The sequence below is a fragment of the Triturus cristatus genome, chromosome 1_2 (assembly GCF_964204655.1).
Source record: "Triturus cristatus chromosome 1_2, aTriCri1.1, whole genome shotgun sequence".
In the NCBI taxonomy this organism is placed as follows: Eukaryota; Metazoa; Chordata; class Amphibia; order Caudata; family Salamandridae; genus Triturus; species Triturus cristatus.
The window spans coordinates 518,788,104-518,807,208 of record NC_140580.1 but is presented as its reverse complement, the minus strand read 5'-3'; the positions used below and the strand labels follow the sequence as shown (position 1 = coordinate 518,807,208).

The 19,105-nt window shown below is 50.3% G+C and overlaps 1 protein-coding gene across 1 annotated transcript in view; it reads right to left on the bottom strand.

Moving 5' to 3' along the window:
• Positions 1-16,579: 16,579 nt before the first annotated feature.
• The window catches only part of MMP21 (matrix metallopeptidase 21), a 94,197-nt gene continuing 91,671 nt past the window's right edge, over positions 16,580-19,105 (bottom strand). Inside the window, exon 7 of the mRNA XM_085606257.1 lies at positions 16,580-18,179. Within this exon, the coding sequence (XP_085462383.1) occupies positions 17,877-18,179 (303 nt within the window). The 3' untranslated portion in view covers positions 16,580-17,876. The remainder of the gene's footprint in view (positions 18,180-19,105) is intronic.

Below are 19,105 nucleotides of genomic sequence, written 5' to 3'. Positions count from 1 at the left end.
TACCATATTTGAGGCCTAGATTCCGCAGTGCAGCCTTCGCCCCCGCATACTTCCGCCTGGCCTCTTGGACCGTGGCCGTGAAATCGGGGTAGAAGGAGAGCCTCGATCCCTGCCAAGTGATCTCACCCTTCTCTCTGGCAAGCCGCAGGGCAGTATCACGGTCCCGAAAGTTCATGACACGGGCAATAAGCGGGCGAGGTTAGGTCGCGGCCCCAGGGAGCGATGAGCTCTCTCTACCACAAAGCCCGGAGTGAAGGATTCTCTCCCAAAAATGTCAGCCAACAGTTGTTCCACAAAAACGTCAAGTCGGCCCGTGGCCATGGATTCCGGCACCCCAGTGATCCGCACGTTGTTGCGCCGACTGCGCGATTCCAAATCCTCGTTCTTGATGGCCACTTCTTTCAATATGCGCTCCAACTTGTCTACCCGCTTGGACTCATGCACTGATCTGTCCTCAACGGCAGAGATCCGGGCCTCGGCCTCCCCCAAACGCTTGTCATGAGCCTGGATCTTAGCCCCCATGGTTTCAAGCGTCCTATCCAGGGCATCGAAGCGGCCATCCAAGGCCCTGAAGCCGGCACGCATCTCCTGCAGCCAGTCCGGGGATGGGGCACGGGCCGCCGGGCCACCGGACGCTCCATCGGCCGGACCCGGCATATCAGGGCGATTCTCCGCTGGCTGCTCAGGTAGTTTCTCGAAAGGCAATGTTTTCTGCTTGGGGTCCTTGCAACCCATGACCCCGACCGTCGGGCGGCCACCAGTCCGCTGCCTGTAGCGCAGAGTTGGCCCAGGTATGCTGCAGCAACAGTCCGGCAGGTTAGTCCAATCTGTCACCAAGCCGCTCAGGACCCCAGGAGTTGCAGCGCCCACCGGACGCCGGAGCCGACCCGACTATACTGTGTAGCAGGCCAGGGCCATCACCCGATGCAGCAAGTGGGGTCCAGAATGGGAGGAGGGGGGACCATAGCGAGGCAACCAGCAGCCGAGCACCGGAGTAACAAGGAAGGGCGAGGGAGGACAGCCCGACCAGGCCGCAGAGCACAGGACACACTCAGAGAGGGTCCAAAGACAGAGGCGGAGACAGCCCGAGCACCGGCCCAGCGAAGCGTCCAACCCGCCCCCCCACTGCCAGCGGGCCAACCCGCCACCCCTCCCCGGCCCCCCGACCCAGCAGCCCGGGGCCCAAGGGAGGAGAAAACGATCGAGGTAGCGCCCGGCGCGCCGGGCAAGAGCCGGGCGCCCGGTCGCCCCCCGGCCCGCAGCGGCGCAGGGAGAACCGCAGACACCCGCCAGCCCGCACCCCGGCGCTCAACGCCCCTTCCTCCGCCCTCCCCCGGGTACCTGCCTCCCGGTCAGCCGCCGTCCACGCACTCGCGGCTGTGAAGTCTGAGTCAGCCCGCCATCTTGGGCCCTATGGTGATGCGTCCTCCTCCGGTCGCTCCAACGCTGCGATCGGCCCGGTCCACATCCCGGCTCGCTCCGGGGCCACAGGAGAACCAGCGGCGGCGTCAGGAGTCCCGCACCCGCATCAGGAGGGCGAGGAAAAGAGCTTTAGCGCCGGGCTGACGGCGGAGCTTCAGCGCCGCGCGGCCATCTTAGCTCGCGGCTTGGCCACTCCCGGAAAGAGACAGGTTTACAAGATTTGTTTTATTCATTTTCCCTTGTCATGCCAATGTGTGACCTTAACCTGGCCTATATGTTTCTATTGTGCAATCCCTTCAAGCCACTTCACAGCTGCTCCTTGAGACTTCTCACCCTCAAGACGGTGATCTTCATCGCCATAACATTGGCGTGGGGTGTGAGTGAGTTTCAAGCTCTCTGTGTCAACCCGTCGTACACCATCTTCTTTTTAAACAAGCTGTTTATTCTTGTCTAATGTTGTGACCCCATTCCACGTCAGTCAGACCATCACTTTGCTGGCAATTTTATGCTCCGCCTCACACCTTTATGGAGACTCTCTATCGCTTAGACCCCAAGAGACTGCTGAGCTTTTACATGGCTCGTACCAAAGAACACCGGGTGGATGATCAGATCTTGTGTCGGTCTCTGAAGTGAAAAAAGTCAAGACTCTGCAAAAGAGAACCATCTCCCACTGGATCATGCTCTGCATTAAGATCTGCCATGCACTGGCTAAAAAGCATCCTCCAGAAGGTCTGCCTGCTCATTCTACCTGGGCCAAAGCTGCTACCACTGTATTGGACGCAAAGTGGCTGGCAGCTACGTGGGCATCCCTCCATGGGTTTACGAAGCGCTATTGCCTGGCAGCCAGGTTTGCCTCCTCGGTCCTGCAGGACTTTTTGGTTTGAGTTCATCCATAGTCCCACCTTCATATAGGTACTACTTTGGAATCTATTCAGAAGGTGAGGAATCTGGGACTAGAAGTCTATAATCAAAAGAATAAGTTACTTACCTTTAGTAGCACTGTTCCTGGTAGACTCTCTATCTAGCTGTAGATTTCTCATTGGCCCTCCCATCCTCCCCCTTCTGTGGTTGACCTCTATCCATTACGAAGATCCCGAGACTAGGAATCTGCACTATGGTCACACCAATTTCCATTTGGGGGGTCTAAGTCTGGGGGCACAGACAGTCTCTAAAGCAACTGACAGCATGCAAGAGTGGTGCCTATATAGGCTTCACAAGTCATTTTGGAGCGGAACGGCATCAGTGCTGAGCCTCAAGGTGCCACCTACCAACATGCAGAAGTACTACTGAAAAGTTTCCGGATCCAGACTGATGCCTACGGAATATTTAAAAGGTGTAGAATCTGTGGATAGATAGTCTCTACCAGTCAGTGTTACCAAAGGTAAGTAACTTGTTCATCTAGCGCCTGGTTTCCCTGCACTTTGCTGTTCACCTGCCTGAGCTGGGGTCTAGCATGTCACCACATTGCCTGTAGAACCCTCCTAGCTGTTGAGGCCACCCCATGCCATCCCCTCAATAAGAATCTTGCTTGATCATATAATGTCAGCTATAACATCAGTTCTCCAGCAAGGCTTGATTCTCTGGAGAGAATCTGATTAATTCAGCCTCCTCCAATAATGCCCCAGTTCCTTTTGGGCAAAAGTGGAGCTTCTGATTGTGAAACACTGCTATGTACTTTTGTAATGTTACCTTTGTACCCAGCTGAAGCAGTGCTGATGACTATCTCCCCTTTCATGATTACCACACTTGCCATTTTTATATCTTTAGCCACTAACCGTGTTAAAATCCTGACTTTTTTCGTCCCCATGTCAACTCCAGATGGGTAATTTGAAATCGATTTTGATTATTTTTTTTTTTTTTTTTTTTTTAACCCCTTCCATGCTCATGACGGAACGGTTCCGTCATGAGCCACGGTTGAGCTGTGCTCATGACGGAACCGTTCCGTCATGAGCCCGCCCGCGCTCGAACCCTTCAGCACCGCGGCGGAATTCGCCCAGCGCTGAAGGGGTTAAAACCTTTATTTCTTCAAAAACATGGACACAGCTATTCAGCCGACAACCCGGAGGTTCGGCAGCTTTAGGAGAGCAGAACAAAGAAGCGTCCACAGTGCAGTAAAGTAGCAGCGAAAAGGTTTCATTTTAAAATAAACACAAACACACAACAAACCCCAGCAAGGCGGAAACACTGAATGCCCATGGTGATTGCCCCTCAGGGGAGATCGGACCCCCGTCGTCCAACAGTCACAGTAGTATGATAAGAGGAAAAAGGGGGGGAAAGCAGAGGCCCAAGAAGTCAACTAACAATCACATCTATATACAGAGCTGGAAAGAATGTTAAGAAGAAAGCTGTTCCTCGGGGGGATCCAGATCAGGGGCAAGACATATGCCCCCTCTGTATTGGTTCCACCGCCCCCAGATGGCATGCCACTTCCGAGGGCACCCTCTAGCGCAATATACTGTCTTTTCCCTGAGCATACTCCAGTCCATATTTTCTTTCCACGCAGTTAATGTGGGGGGCCCCACGGAGCCCCACAAGCGCGCGATGTCTCTCTTAGCCACCATGTTACCCAGAGTCACCCACTGGGTCTGTGCCTCATCGTGATCAGTGGGCCCCCAAACATTCAGGAGACAACACCGCGCCTCCGGCTGCATAACAATGCCCGTCACCTCCCCCATCACTGCATGGACTCTCCTCCAAAATTCCATGATGACACCACATTCCCAAATGATATGCAGGAAAGTACCCACCATACCACAGCCCCTCCTACATAAGCCTTCCTCAGGGAATCCCATATGAACCAGTCTTGGCCCAGTCACATAAACTCGATGGAGTATTTTGAGCTGCACCAGCCTCAGACGTGATGGGATCGCGACCTCCTTAGGAGAGGAAACAGCAGACTGCCAATCCTCGTCATCCAGCTCGAGTCCGTCCCTAGTCCACTGGTCCCGCAGCCCCAACAGCATATCCGCCCGAACATTTATCAATTTCTTGTAGATGAGAGAGATCGTGCTCTCTGGCATATGGCCATCGAGGATCCGGTCCTCCAAAGGAGAGGACTCAGGCACCTTCTCACCTTCTACGAGGACTGACCGCAGGGCATGACGCACCTGAGCGTAGCGAAAGAATTCGGTTGTCCCCAACTCATACTCCTTCTGCAACTCTTCAAAGGACTTCACCCTCCCCTTAAGCAGCACATCTCCAACCCTGGAAATACCGATCAAGTCCCATTTATCAAAACCTTTCGTATGCCAAAGCCTACCCAATTTTTCAGATTCAAACAACGGGGTAGCAAGGGTGAGCCTATCCTTCCAGCCCAGCGAGTCAGTCGCCAACTTCCACACACACACCGCCACCCCAGTGGGCCCCGTGAGGGACGAGTCAAGTGACCGCGAGTACAACGCTCTATGATAATTACCGCCGCGCAGCAACCATCTGTCCATGGCGTAACCGGGGCTGAGGGCCGGGCCATAGAGACCATGATTAATCGCGCTCAACTGGGTGGCCCAATAATAGCGTCGAATGTCTGGAAGCGCGATACCCCCGTCGTACCATGGAAGCGTCAACTTAGCAATCGCTATTCGCGGCCGCCCATCCCACAACAACGATCGCTGGAGGCTTTCGACCTCCCGAAAGTACCTGGCCGGTACCCAATCTAGAGTATTCTGCAATGCGTAGAGGAACCGGGGAAGAGACATCATTTTGAACAAGGCGGCTTGCCCGACGAGGGAGAGCGGCAGCCTCCGCCAGCCCTCAACATCCCGCCGCTGACGCGCCAGGGGGGGGGAGCAGGTTCCTCTCATATCGCAAAGTGGAATCCGTGGAGATAAAAATCCCCAGGTACACAAAGCCCTGCTGAGCGATCTGGATCGAGCAAGTTCGTGGGACAGGTGGAACCTCGCCACTCAGAACATATAGATACGATTTACTCCAATTGATGATGAGACCCGAGTTCCTACCAAAAGACGTCAGAACGTCACAGACCACTAGAAGCGAGTTCTTGGGCGAGGCGAGATATAACAGGATGTCATCGGCATATAGCGAGATGCGGTCCTCGTGCTCGGGTGACCATCTAAGTCCACGTATATCCGGGTGCCAGCGTATCCACGCCGCCAGCGGCTCGAGGGCGAGGGCGAACAACAAAGGCGACAGGGGGCAACCCTGCCGAGTGCCCCTCCCAAGCTGAAACGGAGTCGACGCCCGCCCATTTACCACAACACTCGCAAGGGGACCCTCATACAGCAACCTCACCCAGCTCACAAAACCAGGGCCAAAGCCGAACTTGGCAAGCACAGCCCACAAATATGCCCATTCCACCGTATCAAAGGCCATCGTGGCATCAAGAGACGCCACAATAGCTGGTTCTCGCAGCGTGCTCGCCCTGGCAATCACACCATGAAGGCGCCGAAGGTTTAACGCAGTGTTACGGTGCGGAATAAAACCGGATTGATCGGGTTGGATCAAGTCTCCAAGCTCCCTGACCAAGCGGCCCGCCAGAATTTTAGCCAGAATCTTCGGCTCAGCATTAAGGAGTGATGTAGGCCGATAGGAGGCACACTTATCCCGGGGTTTACCATCCTTGTGTATCACAACAATTGTCGCCAGTCGCTGATCCAACGGGAGGGTCCCACTCCCCCGCGCCTCCACAAACACGGCGCGCAGGTGAGGGGCAACCCTATCCGGAAACAGCTTATACAGGTCAATCGGCAAACCATTAGGGCCCGAGGCCTTGCCCGAGTTCAGTGCGCGGATAGCACCCGCCACCTCATCGACCGTTATATCTCCATCAAGATCATCTTTATCTACGTCAGAAAGACAGGGCAAAGCGATATCACGCAGGAGGCCAAGCGAATCCTCGGGCGGCCTATCCGAAACTGAGGCATAAACTATACGGAAATAATCCGAGAAACACTGTACTATCCTCTCAGGGTCTACAACCACCTCTCCCCCCTCTCTCGTCAGCTCCGGCACCACTCTATTAACCCGTTCTTTTTTGTCCAGCCAAGCTAGGAGTTTCCCGGCCTTGTCACCAACATCATACAAACGGCCCTGCTGTTCCCTACTGAGGGTCTTGGCGGCATTCGTCACCAGGTCCTTATATTCGGCTTGCTTCAAGCTCAGTTCATGCGGTGAGGCCTCTGTAACCTCCCCTTCTAGCGCCCCCTCTAAAGCCGCGATCTCCTCCTCAACCTGCATAACCTCGCCATCTCTCCGCCGCTTGGCTGCCACTACCAAGGAGAGGGCCTCTCCTCTCAGCACGGTCTTAAATGCTTCCCACAACGACACGGCCGAGTCAACGGACCCCTGGTTGTCCTTAAAAAAGTTATCAACTGTCTTCACAGCGCACTGCGCATCTTGGGATCACGAAAGTACTAGGGGTTAATAGGAGCAACCCTGCCCCCTCCCTCGCGGCCGACGTCCAGCCGGACCCATACTGGCGAATGATCCGATATGCCCCGCACCATATGCCTGGCCTCAGATACCAATGAGGCGTGCGCAGCCAGAGTGAGCAGGTAATCAATCCTAGAGAGGCTACCATGCGCCCCGGAGTGGAAGGTGTATTGGCTCTGTGTGGGGTGCCGGAGCCTCCAGCAGTCTACCAGGCCGAGTGTGTCTAGAAAGTCTGGAAGCCACTTCTGAGCCCCCCCAGTGTCTCTGGGCGGGTACCTATCCAGCAGCCCAGAACCGACAGCATTGAAATCACCCCCCACCACTAGCATACCCTCCGGGAGGTCCAACAAAGCCCTACCCAGATCTGTAAACGTGGAGGCCTGCAGGGCAGGAGGGACATAGACCGAAACTAAAACCAAAGTTCTTCCTTCCCACCTCCCCGCCACCGCCACAAACCTCCCCCTATCATCAACAATGGTGGAGTTCACCTCAAATGGTAGCGAGGCTCTAACTAGGATGCCCACACCCCTGGAGCCGGAGGAGAATCCCGAGTGAGCTATGAATTTGTAACCTTTCCTATTAAGAGCATAGCACGTGTTACCTATAAGGTGTGTCTCCTGCAGTAGGGCAACATCCGGCAATGACCGTTTCAAGAACTGCAAGACTATCCCCCGTTTAATGCGATCCCCCAAACCATTAACATTCCAGCTAAGAACACTTAAACCCCTACCCCCCATCCCCACACACAGAGAGGCCCACCCCACACCCGAAGAGCCACCATGGAACAATCCTGACAATGATCACTACGCCTTGCAGAAACAAACCCCCCAACAACAAACCCAAAATCCCAACTATCCCCCCCACCCTGCACCCCTGCTGCAGCTTACAAAGCCCCCCCAACTTGCAGTGTGCCTGTCGCCCTACCAAAACCAAAATCTACAAAAAGTACCCTAAGGGAGGAAAGAGCTCCCATCGTCCTCCCGCAACCCTCCGCATTTACTGCAATCAGTTCAAGTCATTATCTAGAACCAAATCGAGTCAGTCCGGCTCCAAAGGCATCAACCTTGCCCATCCCTGCCATTGTCCCCGTCTGCGGCAGTGTCCTCGCCAGTCCGTCGTCGGGGCAAAGCGTCCAGCCATTCATCGGCCATAGCAGGCGACTCAAAGAAGAAAGTTCGGTCTTCGTACACCACACGTAATCTGGCAGGGAAGAGCATGGCATACTTCAGGTCCCTCTCCCGAAGCCGTCTCTTCACCCCCAGGAAACCCTGCCGTTGCCTCTGCACCAGCTGGGTGAAGTCAGGATAGAAACTCACCGACGCGTTCTGAAAAGGGACCGGGCCCGTCACCCGCGCTGCTTGCAGGATAGCGTCCCGATCTCGGAAGTGAAAGAGCCGGGCGACAATCGGTCTTGGTGGAGCTCCCACCTTGGGCCTCCCACCCGGCACTCTATGCGCTCGCTCAACTGCGAAAAACTTCCCAAGACCCTTAGGCTTCAGATGGTTAAGCACCAAGTCCTCCACGAGCAGGTCTACAGAAATCTCGTCCGAGGACTCCGGGACCCCGATAACGCGCACGTTGTTGCGCCTGGCCCGGCTCTCAAAGTCCTCGAGCCTACGGGCGGAGAGATCACTCTCGGCCCGCAGCTTACGAACCTCAGTCTGTAGTTCCGAGACATCATCAGCGAGGCCCGTGGTCTTGAAATCAAGGGTTTTGACTTGTTCGTTAGTTTTGCCCAAATCCGCGCGGATCAGGTTAACGTTCACCAAGATGGTATCCACTTTGTGCGCCAGGGCATCAAACTGTCTCCCAGTCGAAGTCTGCATCCCGTCGAGCGCGCCCATGACATCCTGCAACGAGAGCTCCGGGGCCAAGGGTGAGGCAGTCTTCTGTACATCCGGCGACTGGCTCGATCCACCCGGCGACCCCTTCTGCTGGGCATAGCGGTCCATATTATTGGCTTGAGTATAGGCTCCCCGCCTGGTAGCCTTGGGTTTCAGCCGATCCACCTCCGCTTTACCCGACATGTCTGGCACCAAGCAGGCCGGTACAAAAAGACGGCCCTCTCTCGGTAAGAGGGATCAGGAGAGATCAGTTCTGCAATAGGCCACCAGAGTAGGGCGCGGAGCGTCCAGAGGATAATAAAGCAGCCGAAAGCACTCCCGGGCCAAGGCAGACAAAGGGCGAGAAAGTGAAAGTGAAAGGACGGGGACCTCCGTCCGACAGTTCACACCTCGCCTGGCCGCTGTTGTTCAATTAGAGGTCGGGCATCCTGCCAACGCTAGCCCCTGGCATCCCTCGGAGATAGGCCTCAATCTTCCGCCGTGCATAACTCCGGTTCCCGGTGGGCAATCCGACCTCGGGCAGCATCAATCGCCTCCATAACGAATCATCTGCAAGATGCCATGCATATAAACAGGATTAAAGACAGGATAGTTGACGGAGGGCGCGTGGGTCTCGGGAGCTCAAAGCTCACGCGGCCATCTTGGTCAAGCGCTAGGCTCCTCCCCCGATTTTGATTATTGATTGATCCTGTGCTTGAGCGTGTAAGGCCTCTAAGTTGTGGTCCTTCAGACAGAGGTCAGGCGATCATTCCACCAGAATCTGCCCCTAGGATTAAATGTGTTTATATCAACGCACGGTCTCTGGTCAAGCACCATTTGGAAGTGGCTGAACTAATAGACTCCCATCAGTTTGACATTGTCTTTGTGACAGAGACTTGGGCAGATCAGTCTGCCGGATCCTGAAATGACTGCTTTAGTTCCACCTAGCTTCAGGATTCACAAGCTTGACAGGGGAGGACAGGAAAGGTGGTGGGCTCGCTATTATTTACCGGGGTATTTACGTGCCCATCTTCGCTCTGATTCCCAACACTGAGTTTGAAGGCTAGATTTTTAAAATCGAACTTTCCAAATCTCAGCCGTTCAATGGTCTCTTACTGTATAGACCACCAGGCCAAAAAACGCACATTCTTGATGCAATTGCCAGTCCCTAGAATCTTCTTTCTCCACTACTGATTTCACTCTATTGGGGGATTTCAATTTTCATTTAGAGATCGGCGATGGTAATGATACAGCTGCTCTCCACGAGTCAATGTCTGGTTTTGGCTTCGAGCAACATGTGGCCGGGCCTACCCACCGTGCCGGCCAACCTTAGATGGGATTTTTTCCAACTGTAATCTCTCTATTAACTTTGCTATTCTCCCAGTAACGTAGTCTGACCACAGTGCAGCCAGCTGGGAAATCCTTGTTCATCGTAATACTGCCCCTAAAATGGCTCCTAGGAAGCTAATTTATTCCCGGGCTTGGAATAAGGTCGATGCCCAGGCTCTCTTCTCGCTAATTCTCCACCCTTACAATCTAACTCTCCTGATTAAATGGTTTCCAACTACGTCTCATGCCTATATGAAGCAATGAATGGCCTGGCTCCGGTCAAACATTCCCTTTCTAGGAGGACTGAACCCACCTCCCAGTGGTTCGGGGATACGCTCCAGGCTGCTAAGAAATCCTGTTGGAAACAAGAACGGATATGGAGGGAAAATTACGATAACAACAAAAAAGAGAAATATAAATTGCTGCTGGCAGGCTATAAAAAACATATCTTGAAGGAAAAATCTAAGTACTTAACTAATTCTATAGAAGCAGCCAGCTGCTCATCCAAGACCCTCTTGCAAGTTGTCTCCAATCGCTCCTCACCAGCGACTATGATTTTGGAACATATTAATCAGGATTTCTGTGACTCCCTGGCATCCTTCTTTCTCAATAAAGTGGAAGCCATCTTTAATAAGTTCACCTTGATCACTGCAACTCTGCCTTGCAGGTACAATAACTGTCCTTGTGACGTCAATAAGCAGTCGTTCTCAGAATTTACTTCTCTTTCAGTAGACCGAATTAGAGAATTGATTCAACCAAATCCGGTTCCCCTCATTAACCTTGTCCTCCAAAAAATCTTACATCTCATTGTGGATCTGGTTGCTGCCCAACTGACGCCCATCTTTAATACAATACTTAAGACCGCTCTATTGAGAAAGCCAATTTGAGCTTTCTTGACCCTAACAGCTTTAGACCAATATCCAGGCTACCTTTCCCTGCAAAGATAATAGAGAAAGAAATGAGTCTCCAATTATCAGCTTTCCTGAACAGTAACAGATTACTGGATGACTCCCAATTTGGGTTCCGCAGTGGGCACTCTACAGAATCAGCTCTGATTGTAGCCACTGAAATGTTCAGGGCTACAGTTGATGGGGGGCAATGCTGCCCTTATCCTCCTCGACTTGACGGCAGCTTTTGACGCCGCCAATCATGACCGACTGATACGCCGGTTAGTGAATTTAGGTGTAGACAGAGCTGCCCTGGCCCTCTTCAGATCTATTTCTGCTGAGCGAACCCAGACAGTGGCCTTGGGTGACTTCACCTCAAAGTCCTTTTCTATGCCCTGCGGGGTTCCTCAAGGCTCTGCATTGAATCCAACTCTTTTTAACATCTATGGTACACAGTTTGCTGCCTTGGTGAAATCATTAGGGTTTTCCACTGTCTTATATGCAGAGGACACCCAGATGGTTGTCTCTCTTTCCAGAAGTGTCTTCAAAAAAGGGGACTCAGGGCTTTTAACCAGGTCCAGCGTACATGCCCAACAATAAATCAATACAGAAAGGTGTGCAGTTCCTGACAGAAAAAAATGTGGAAAGACCAGGTTACCGAAGTGAAACTGAGCTCACTCTATGATTGAAAGGAGGAGGGGGATTCCTCTTTTAGGAATTAGGACCCTCACACACCCAGCCAGCTAGGTTTCATGCTTCATCATAGGGTCTGTTACTCGTCAGGTCGGCACTGCAATACCTGACAGGCACCCTATGAGGGTCTCTTTGGCGGAGATCTTTTATTCCATGCGGTTTGGTGCAGTGCGTGTGAGGGGCCTAGTGAGTGTAGACGTGGGGAAAGTGGGTCATTGGACCAGGTTTAAAATAAAACCGGAAGTAGAGGTCCAATCAAAACTATTTAATTGAGTGTGGACCCTATCCTGATTAAAACAATGTGTGGCGCACCCCTCCTATAATGTTACAGGATACAGCACTCTAAGGTCGACTTGTTTCTTGCCTAAATGTCAACAAGACGGCAATTCATCAGGACTGAAATTAATTCTATCTACACTGTATATGGTGGTCCAGTGTAATCACAGTAATAGACCACATGCAGCACCCCAAGTGTGGTACCTGTAAATCAAGGAGGTCAACCCCACTTAGGTCAATGGCTTGCATCAACGTTTCCCGGAATGTGTTGACACTGAGAGATGCAGTGTCGTGTTTTCTCCGCGAGTTCTCGGAGGACCTTCCCCACACATTTCCAGCAGTGGCCCGTACTTGAGTGAATCATTCCGGACATGCATGCAAGAGGTTTGTATCTGGATGGATGTAAATTGCCTCAAGCTGAATTCCACAAAGACTGAAGTTATTCTTTTTGGTAATAACACTTTCTTTTGGAATCCCTTGTGGTGGCCAGACACACTGGGTTCTCTCCGGGTACCTGTGAACAAGGTGAAAAATCTGGGTATTGTGGTTGAGGTTAAACTTACCAATAAGGAACAGGTTAACAAGGTAATCTCTATCTCCTCCTTCAGCCTGCACATAATCAGGAAGATAGCACAGTTTCTTACTTACAATTTATTGTCTACCGTGATCCTCTGCCTTGTAATCTCCAGGATTGACTATTGCAACGACCTCTATGTTAACCTTCCTAAGGTTCAGCTGAAAAATGTACAAAGTCTACAAAACACAGCAGCTAGACTGCTGGTGAAAACTCCAAGATTGCAGTCGGCCTCACATGCTCTGGTTAGATTACATTGGCTGCCTGTTTGGCAAAGAATTCTCTTTGCATAACCTATAAAGCACTCCAGGGTTAAGGGCAGGCCTTCCTGAGCGGACTACTCAGAAGGTATGTGACCTATAGGACCCTTAGATCTAGTTCAGCGATGAACTTGGTGGTGCCTCCCTATAGGCTCTCCTCTTGGGATGGCAGGAGTTTTCTGGTCTGCACAACCCAAAATTGGAACAAGCTTCCTTTGACAAGTAAATCAGCCCCCTCTCTCTGGAGTTTCCGCAAGCTTCTAAAGACTTGGCTGTTTACTAAAATGTTATCTCATTCCCTCTGTCCTCTCTCCTTTAGCGCCGAGACACCTGCGGGTAATTGTTAGAGCTTTATAAACTCAAATCAAATCCGATAAAATTAGCTTGCTCTATGTCACACTATGGCAGGGTTCCTTTGGCCGAACACCAAGCTCTCAGTTAAAAGAAAAGAAAGAACTGTGTGTCCTACAGAATACGGAGCCTAGGAATATCGAGATACACTAATATTGAAAGGCAAGTGCATATGGAGGAGTAAAGATTTACTATTCTTAACGCCACATATATGCACCGTAAAGAACTATATATTGTCAATGTACATGTATGTGGATTTAGGTATAGAAAATCCACACTTACTTACCTTTCAATATTTTGTCCTTCCACATTATGTCCATGGTATTTGGCTCCCTTGAGAATCCCTCCTCAATATTCTAGGGGCACATCGTCTAAGCAAGGTATTATCTGCATCTGGAACCAAGGTAAGCACACAGACCAGCAAGTAAAGAAAGGGAGGCTTCTGTGGAAAATCCACCACACATAATCTACCCTACTCCCTTCTGAGCTCAGAGGAAGGGGGATCGGGGCTCCAGTCAAGAAAGAAAAAAATCTTACAAGCTGTCAGCAACCAAAAGAGAAGGAAAACCTGGGACAGCTGATCAGTTAATATGTTCAGTGACTGCAGACACCTCTGATGGGCTCGTTTAGGACAACGGAAGGATGGTGGTTTACTTTGGATGAGAATGTGAGTTCCCTTGCTAGTATTTAGAGAGATGCCGCATTTCCACATGCGTAATAGCAACAAGGGGTTTGGCCCTAGGCGGCTGGACGGGGCCGTAGTGAACTAATACCGCACATGGGGTTTTCCTTGGAGCTTTTATGCCAAGTAAAAGCTGGTGGAATATGTCAATGCAAAATAGGCCAAAATGTAGGAATTACATATGAAAATCGGTGGAGAAACTGTGGTTTCTGCATGTAATTCTTTATTATGTACTTGTAACGATGTGGTAATACTGCAGCCAGAAAATACAGCACCCAGCAGTATCAGGATTTCCAGGTGGAGTATTACTGCATCAGCGGTCCCGCACAGGACGCAGTGACATCCATCATTGTGCATCAACAGAGCCATAACCGCACTCCCTCCAAGCAGGAACACAGGGCAGTCAATACTAAACATCAGAGAACAGATTGCACTCCATGTAGATTAGATAGTCTGCATAGCTGAGTTCCAACAAACTCACTACAATATGTGTGACAACACACAACAGTGCATACTGCACAGAGCTGCGAATAGGTGCAGCGCCATGCAAATGATGTCTGTATCTAGATGCTGTGCAGACAACAGCACCTTCTACCAGGAAACAACAAACAGCACATTTATCGGAGCACTCAACATGCATCTAATGCACCTCTGTGGTGATGACTAAGACCTCACTTCGTGGACGTGTGGACCCTTACTAACTTTGCCCCGTTTTAACCAATCTGCAGCAATTTTGGAGAAGAAAATATTTTGTGGACGTCTACGAGCATGCACAATTTAGTGCAAATCCAACAGGCTGTTCAACAGGTACAAGGGACTCCCCAATAATGATTACAGTTGCCAATATAATGGAATTTTGCGGAGGATTTTTTTGGGAGTGTGAAAACTCTGAAACCGCTGACTGAAGGGTCACCACATTTTATGGAGAAGCGGTCAATCCATCTTTTGGTGCTTTTTCTTGGTTTTGTGAAAATCCACTCATCCGGTTGGAAGATATAGGGCAAAACTTCAGGGTGCATTTTAAAGTATATGTCTAATTTTCAAAAACGTGTAAACGCCTAATGGTGCATGCCTAGACAATATGACCCTAGCATGCATGCACAACATTGTGCATGCATGCTGTACACTCACACGTGCTTTCATTTCAATATTTGCAAAGATTGGGTGGAAAATACAATAAAAATGGAGGCAAAAGCAACACGGTGTCGGCCTGAGTGCTGCAATATATTAATACATTGGTGGGTCAACCCAACCGTTTATAAATCCCTTTTCCCTGCCTATTTGATAGGCTGTTGAGAGATGAAAATAATACGTTTTTTTTCCACCTGATCCCTCGTCTAGGCCAAAACCACTTACGGTGAAAACTGAACAATACAGAAAGTCGCACAGGACTGTTGTCCTTGGGTATTGGGTGCAAAGAGAGCAGAGTCACTGCTATCTATAGTGCAGAGGAGCAATGTCACTGGGATCCAGGGATTTGAGGGCCACTGAACCTAAATTAGGGCGATATTTCACTACCAGAGGGAAGAAGGCATATGTTCCTCGGTGGCGTTGGAGCCCACGGCATCTTTGAAACGCCATTCAGTGAGACTGGCAAACATGAAATGGAGGTGACAAACCACCACCAGCATGTGAGAACCAGCTAAAGGCATTCTGAAAGTGGGCTGTTAAGAAATAGATCTATGGGCACGCGATCATGTGATGTGATGCATCATTTGGGGGCATATCATCAAGAGCAATATCGCTGCTTTAGCTGCACTTTTTGCCGCTAAAGCTGCGATATTTTGATCGCTTTATCAGCAAGCTGTCGCTAACAGCTGTTAGCGACAGCTTACTGGCAATAGCACCCGTGTCATTGCCGCTTTGCATGTCAGCGATAATAATCGCTAATGACATGTAAAGTAGGCGTTTCCTAGGCGTTCCCTCTGAAAACAACCCTGGAAAAGTCGCTAACCGCACATTGCGGTATCATCAAGCCGGACCCTGATACCCATAGCGACATAAAAATCGGCGCTAACCGCGGTTATCGCCATTAGCTAACGTCTGCAAAATGTCATACTTAGCTATATTTATAATGGGAGGTGGATTCTAAGCCTAAATCCACATCTCCCTAGTAACAAGGATTCCCTTAGCGCTGTAGTTGCATCACTGGATTTCCAGCGATGTTCCCTCATTACGCCGCTATCACCGGAATTTTTATCGCTGTGGAGATAAGTGTTGATAATAACACGTTATCTTGGCGCTTAATTCCGGCGATAGCCGGCGTTATACAATTTTGCGCTATGTGCGCTCTGCGATGTTTATCGCAGTTTGTTGGTGATATGCCCTTTGGTACGTAGCTTCTAAGCTGTATCCATTAGATAAGTTGTCACCAGTATTAGGGAAGAGGTGTGGCGCAGCGGCCAGGGCGACTGACTCCGGAATCTGGGGATCACGGTTCGATCCCCGGTGGCAGATTAGCCCAGCACTATGTGACTCTGGGCAATAGCTTGCTTAATCTTCTTGATGGCCTCCAGCGCCTAGAGACCCTTACGGGTGATTGTTCGCGCTTTACAAATGTGGATTAATGATATAAAGGTACAGAAGATCTGGAAAAAAAGCTAATGCGATATAAATTGACGTGGTGAGAAATGTCTAGACGTGAAAGTTTTGTGTTGTTCGTGTCGAAAGTTAAAAGAAAATGTAATTAAAAAAAGAAACGAATGCTTTTGAAAAATGCCTACAATAGAAGTAGGAAACAAATAAGGCACACATAGTATGTAATTTAAAAAAACGATGGGACAACGCCAAACCAGAGAAGCCTGTTTGCCCTTAACTGCAAGAATATTTTCTGTTTTTGTTATATCTGTGTTCTTGTTCAAAATGAAATGAATAATTGAACACTTGCAAAAAATGAGCTGAAAGTGCAAAAGTAAACATTTAATAAAAACAGAATAAATATCCCACTTGGTAATTGTGTGCTTTCAACAATACCTCACGTTAAGTGCCTCTCATTAGAGATTACGGTATTGTAACTACATACACAAACAAACTCCACAAAAATTGCTTCGTTCAGAACATAGAATAGTGATCAACAATGAAAATCAGATATGGCTAATTTCCTGTGTGCTTATATTTCGGACCAAGTATCGTTGTATGTGGCCTGGTGTTTGCAATGGCTTGTAACCTGGGCTTCTTGGCACCTCGGCTCACATCCTCCATCAGTTGCTTAGCTCAGCATATCTCAGCAGCCGGCCCGCTCTGGCCTACAAAGGTCCCTCAATACCAAGATGGCTGTCGACTGAGCACGCCTTCCAGAGTACGTGTAAGGTGCAGATGCAAAACCATAGTGGGCATGGGCACCAGACAGTCCCATTGTTCTGTGCGATTGCCCAAAACCCTACTTCTCTCTCTGTGCCTCCTTGAGGGTGAGATTAAAAATAAAGTTCACTGTTCCCAGGGCTTTCTCCTCAGAGGGACCTGGATGGTTCGCAGGCCTGCTGCACATGGTGGAAATAAAGACCTCGAGAGGTAAGTGTCCAGTCAAACCTTACTCATTCATGTCCGGTATCTGGAGCTGTGCTGAGCGGTTTGAGCTGTAGTGCGTCAATACATCTGATAAGCCTTGGCTTATGGTTAGGTTTCGTAGAGTGCATCCTTGGGACCCCCAAGGTCTAATACAAAACATTCTTACATTGATAAATAATAACTAAGAAATACAGTTTTACTCATGCCTGATGGGGCTTTTCTTCATCCCATCTGTTGTCATTCAGTATAAAACACAAGTCTCGTTGACGCCATCTTAAAGCAATCCTAGGCCCGTGGCGTCATCATGTCACTATAAAAACACACCCATACAGAACAGTCACGCTGGCCTGAAACAACCGGCGCTCCGTGGATCAGTGTCCAATCAGCGAGGAGAACAGAGATGTGGCGCTAATCAAGACGTCACAGTGGAGCTCGCCAGATGTTTGCTCTTCCAGACGGATGGAGCGGACCCAAGCTCACAGTGTATGCGCGCGCCGACAGAAATATTCCCCTTAGGATCAGGCAGAGGGGGAGGAAACAGGATGCCTGTGAGTGCACTCGAGCGGGGCATGTCTAGCTGTAGAGCTCCGTTGTGACAGGCGCTTGGAAACAGAGTCGCTTGGGAATCCGGATTGCGAAAATCTCCAGACGTTCGCACCATCACAAGGAAGCATTTGCGGGCCCTCATCGCATCTTCAGCATGGAGCCGTGGACATTACAGATATCAGTCCACTGCTCGGATATGTTCTTCTTCGGAAACAATCCGTTGCGGGGAAGTTTCGGATTCTGCTGCCTGTCCTTGTCGCTGACCACTTTCCAGTACTCCGTTCCCTTGAATAGGAAAATGGAATTGTGCGTGTAGGAATAATACGCAGCCTCAATGTTGCCAAAGGGGTGGTTGTTCCGCACGACTGCTGGGAATACGTCAACGATCCTCTTCGGATAGTGATTGGCTACCCTGTTCCTTTTGACGTCAAAGGCGTACACCTGTAAACAAAAGAAAACACATGGTATTGTTTTCTTGTAAATTTCTTTGATAGCGTCTCTAATTCATGAAGTGTTTGATGCATCACTCGCGATAAGAATAGACGTTAACATCATGCGCGCTATTCAAGAAAAAAGTTGGAAAAGCAAAGGCAGAGACCTGCACCTGACCCTACTTTTCCAACTTTTGCTCTTCACCACTATTCTCACTACTACGCATGGAAAGCTGCAGCAGGCACGCTTTTACAGGTGTACTCCTGGGTAGATCCAGCATGCTCCTTCAAACTTCTCACTCCCACCTACAAAGCCCTCGACAATTCTGGACCCGCCTACATCAACAACCGCCGGACGTTTCACCAACCGACCAGGTAGCTCCTCTCCTCACCCTCGCCCTGGCCCACATCCCCCCGCATCCGTCGAAGCCGCTGCAGAGGTCGCTCCTTCTCCTACCTTGCCGCCAAGTCCTGGAATGACCTCCACCTACACACCTCCCCTTCACTGGAAGACTTCAATAAGAAGCTCAAGACCTGGCTCTTCAACCATCACGGCAAGCCGACCGAGGCTCACAGAACCCCAGCGCCTGAAGACTGCCCCCAGAGTGACAAGTTGCTCTCTACAAGAACTAATGATTGAATTATTTATTGCTCCTATTCCCACGGTGAGGGATTCTCAATTGCTGAGAACTGCACATGGAGGGTACAGGCTCCTTGGTGGAAATGCAAATTTTTTCCCTACTGAGAAAATAATTCCTGTACACCCCAACACTTCTGGGGGTGATCAGATCTTCTTCCTACTCCAGAAAGAGCTACTCCAGACCTGTTCTGGAGTAAATCTCAGACCATTTCCAGGGTGGGAAAGGGTCAGCTCAAAGTCTGAGAATGCTCACAAACATACAGGTTTCCCAAACTTCCTAAGCAGACTTTACCTGG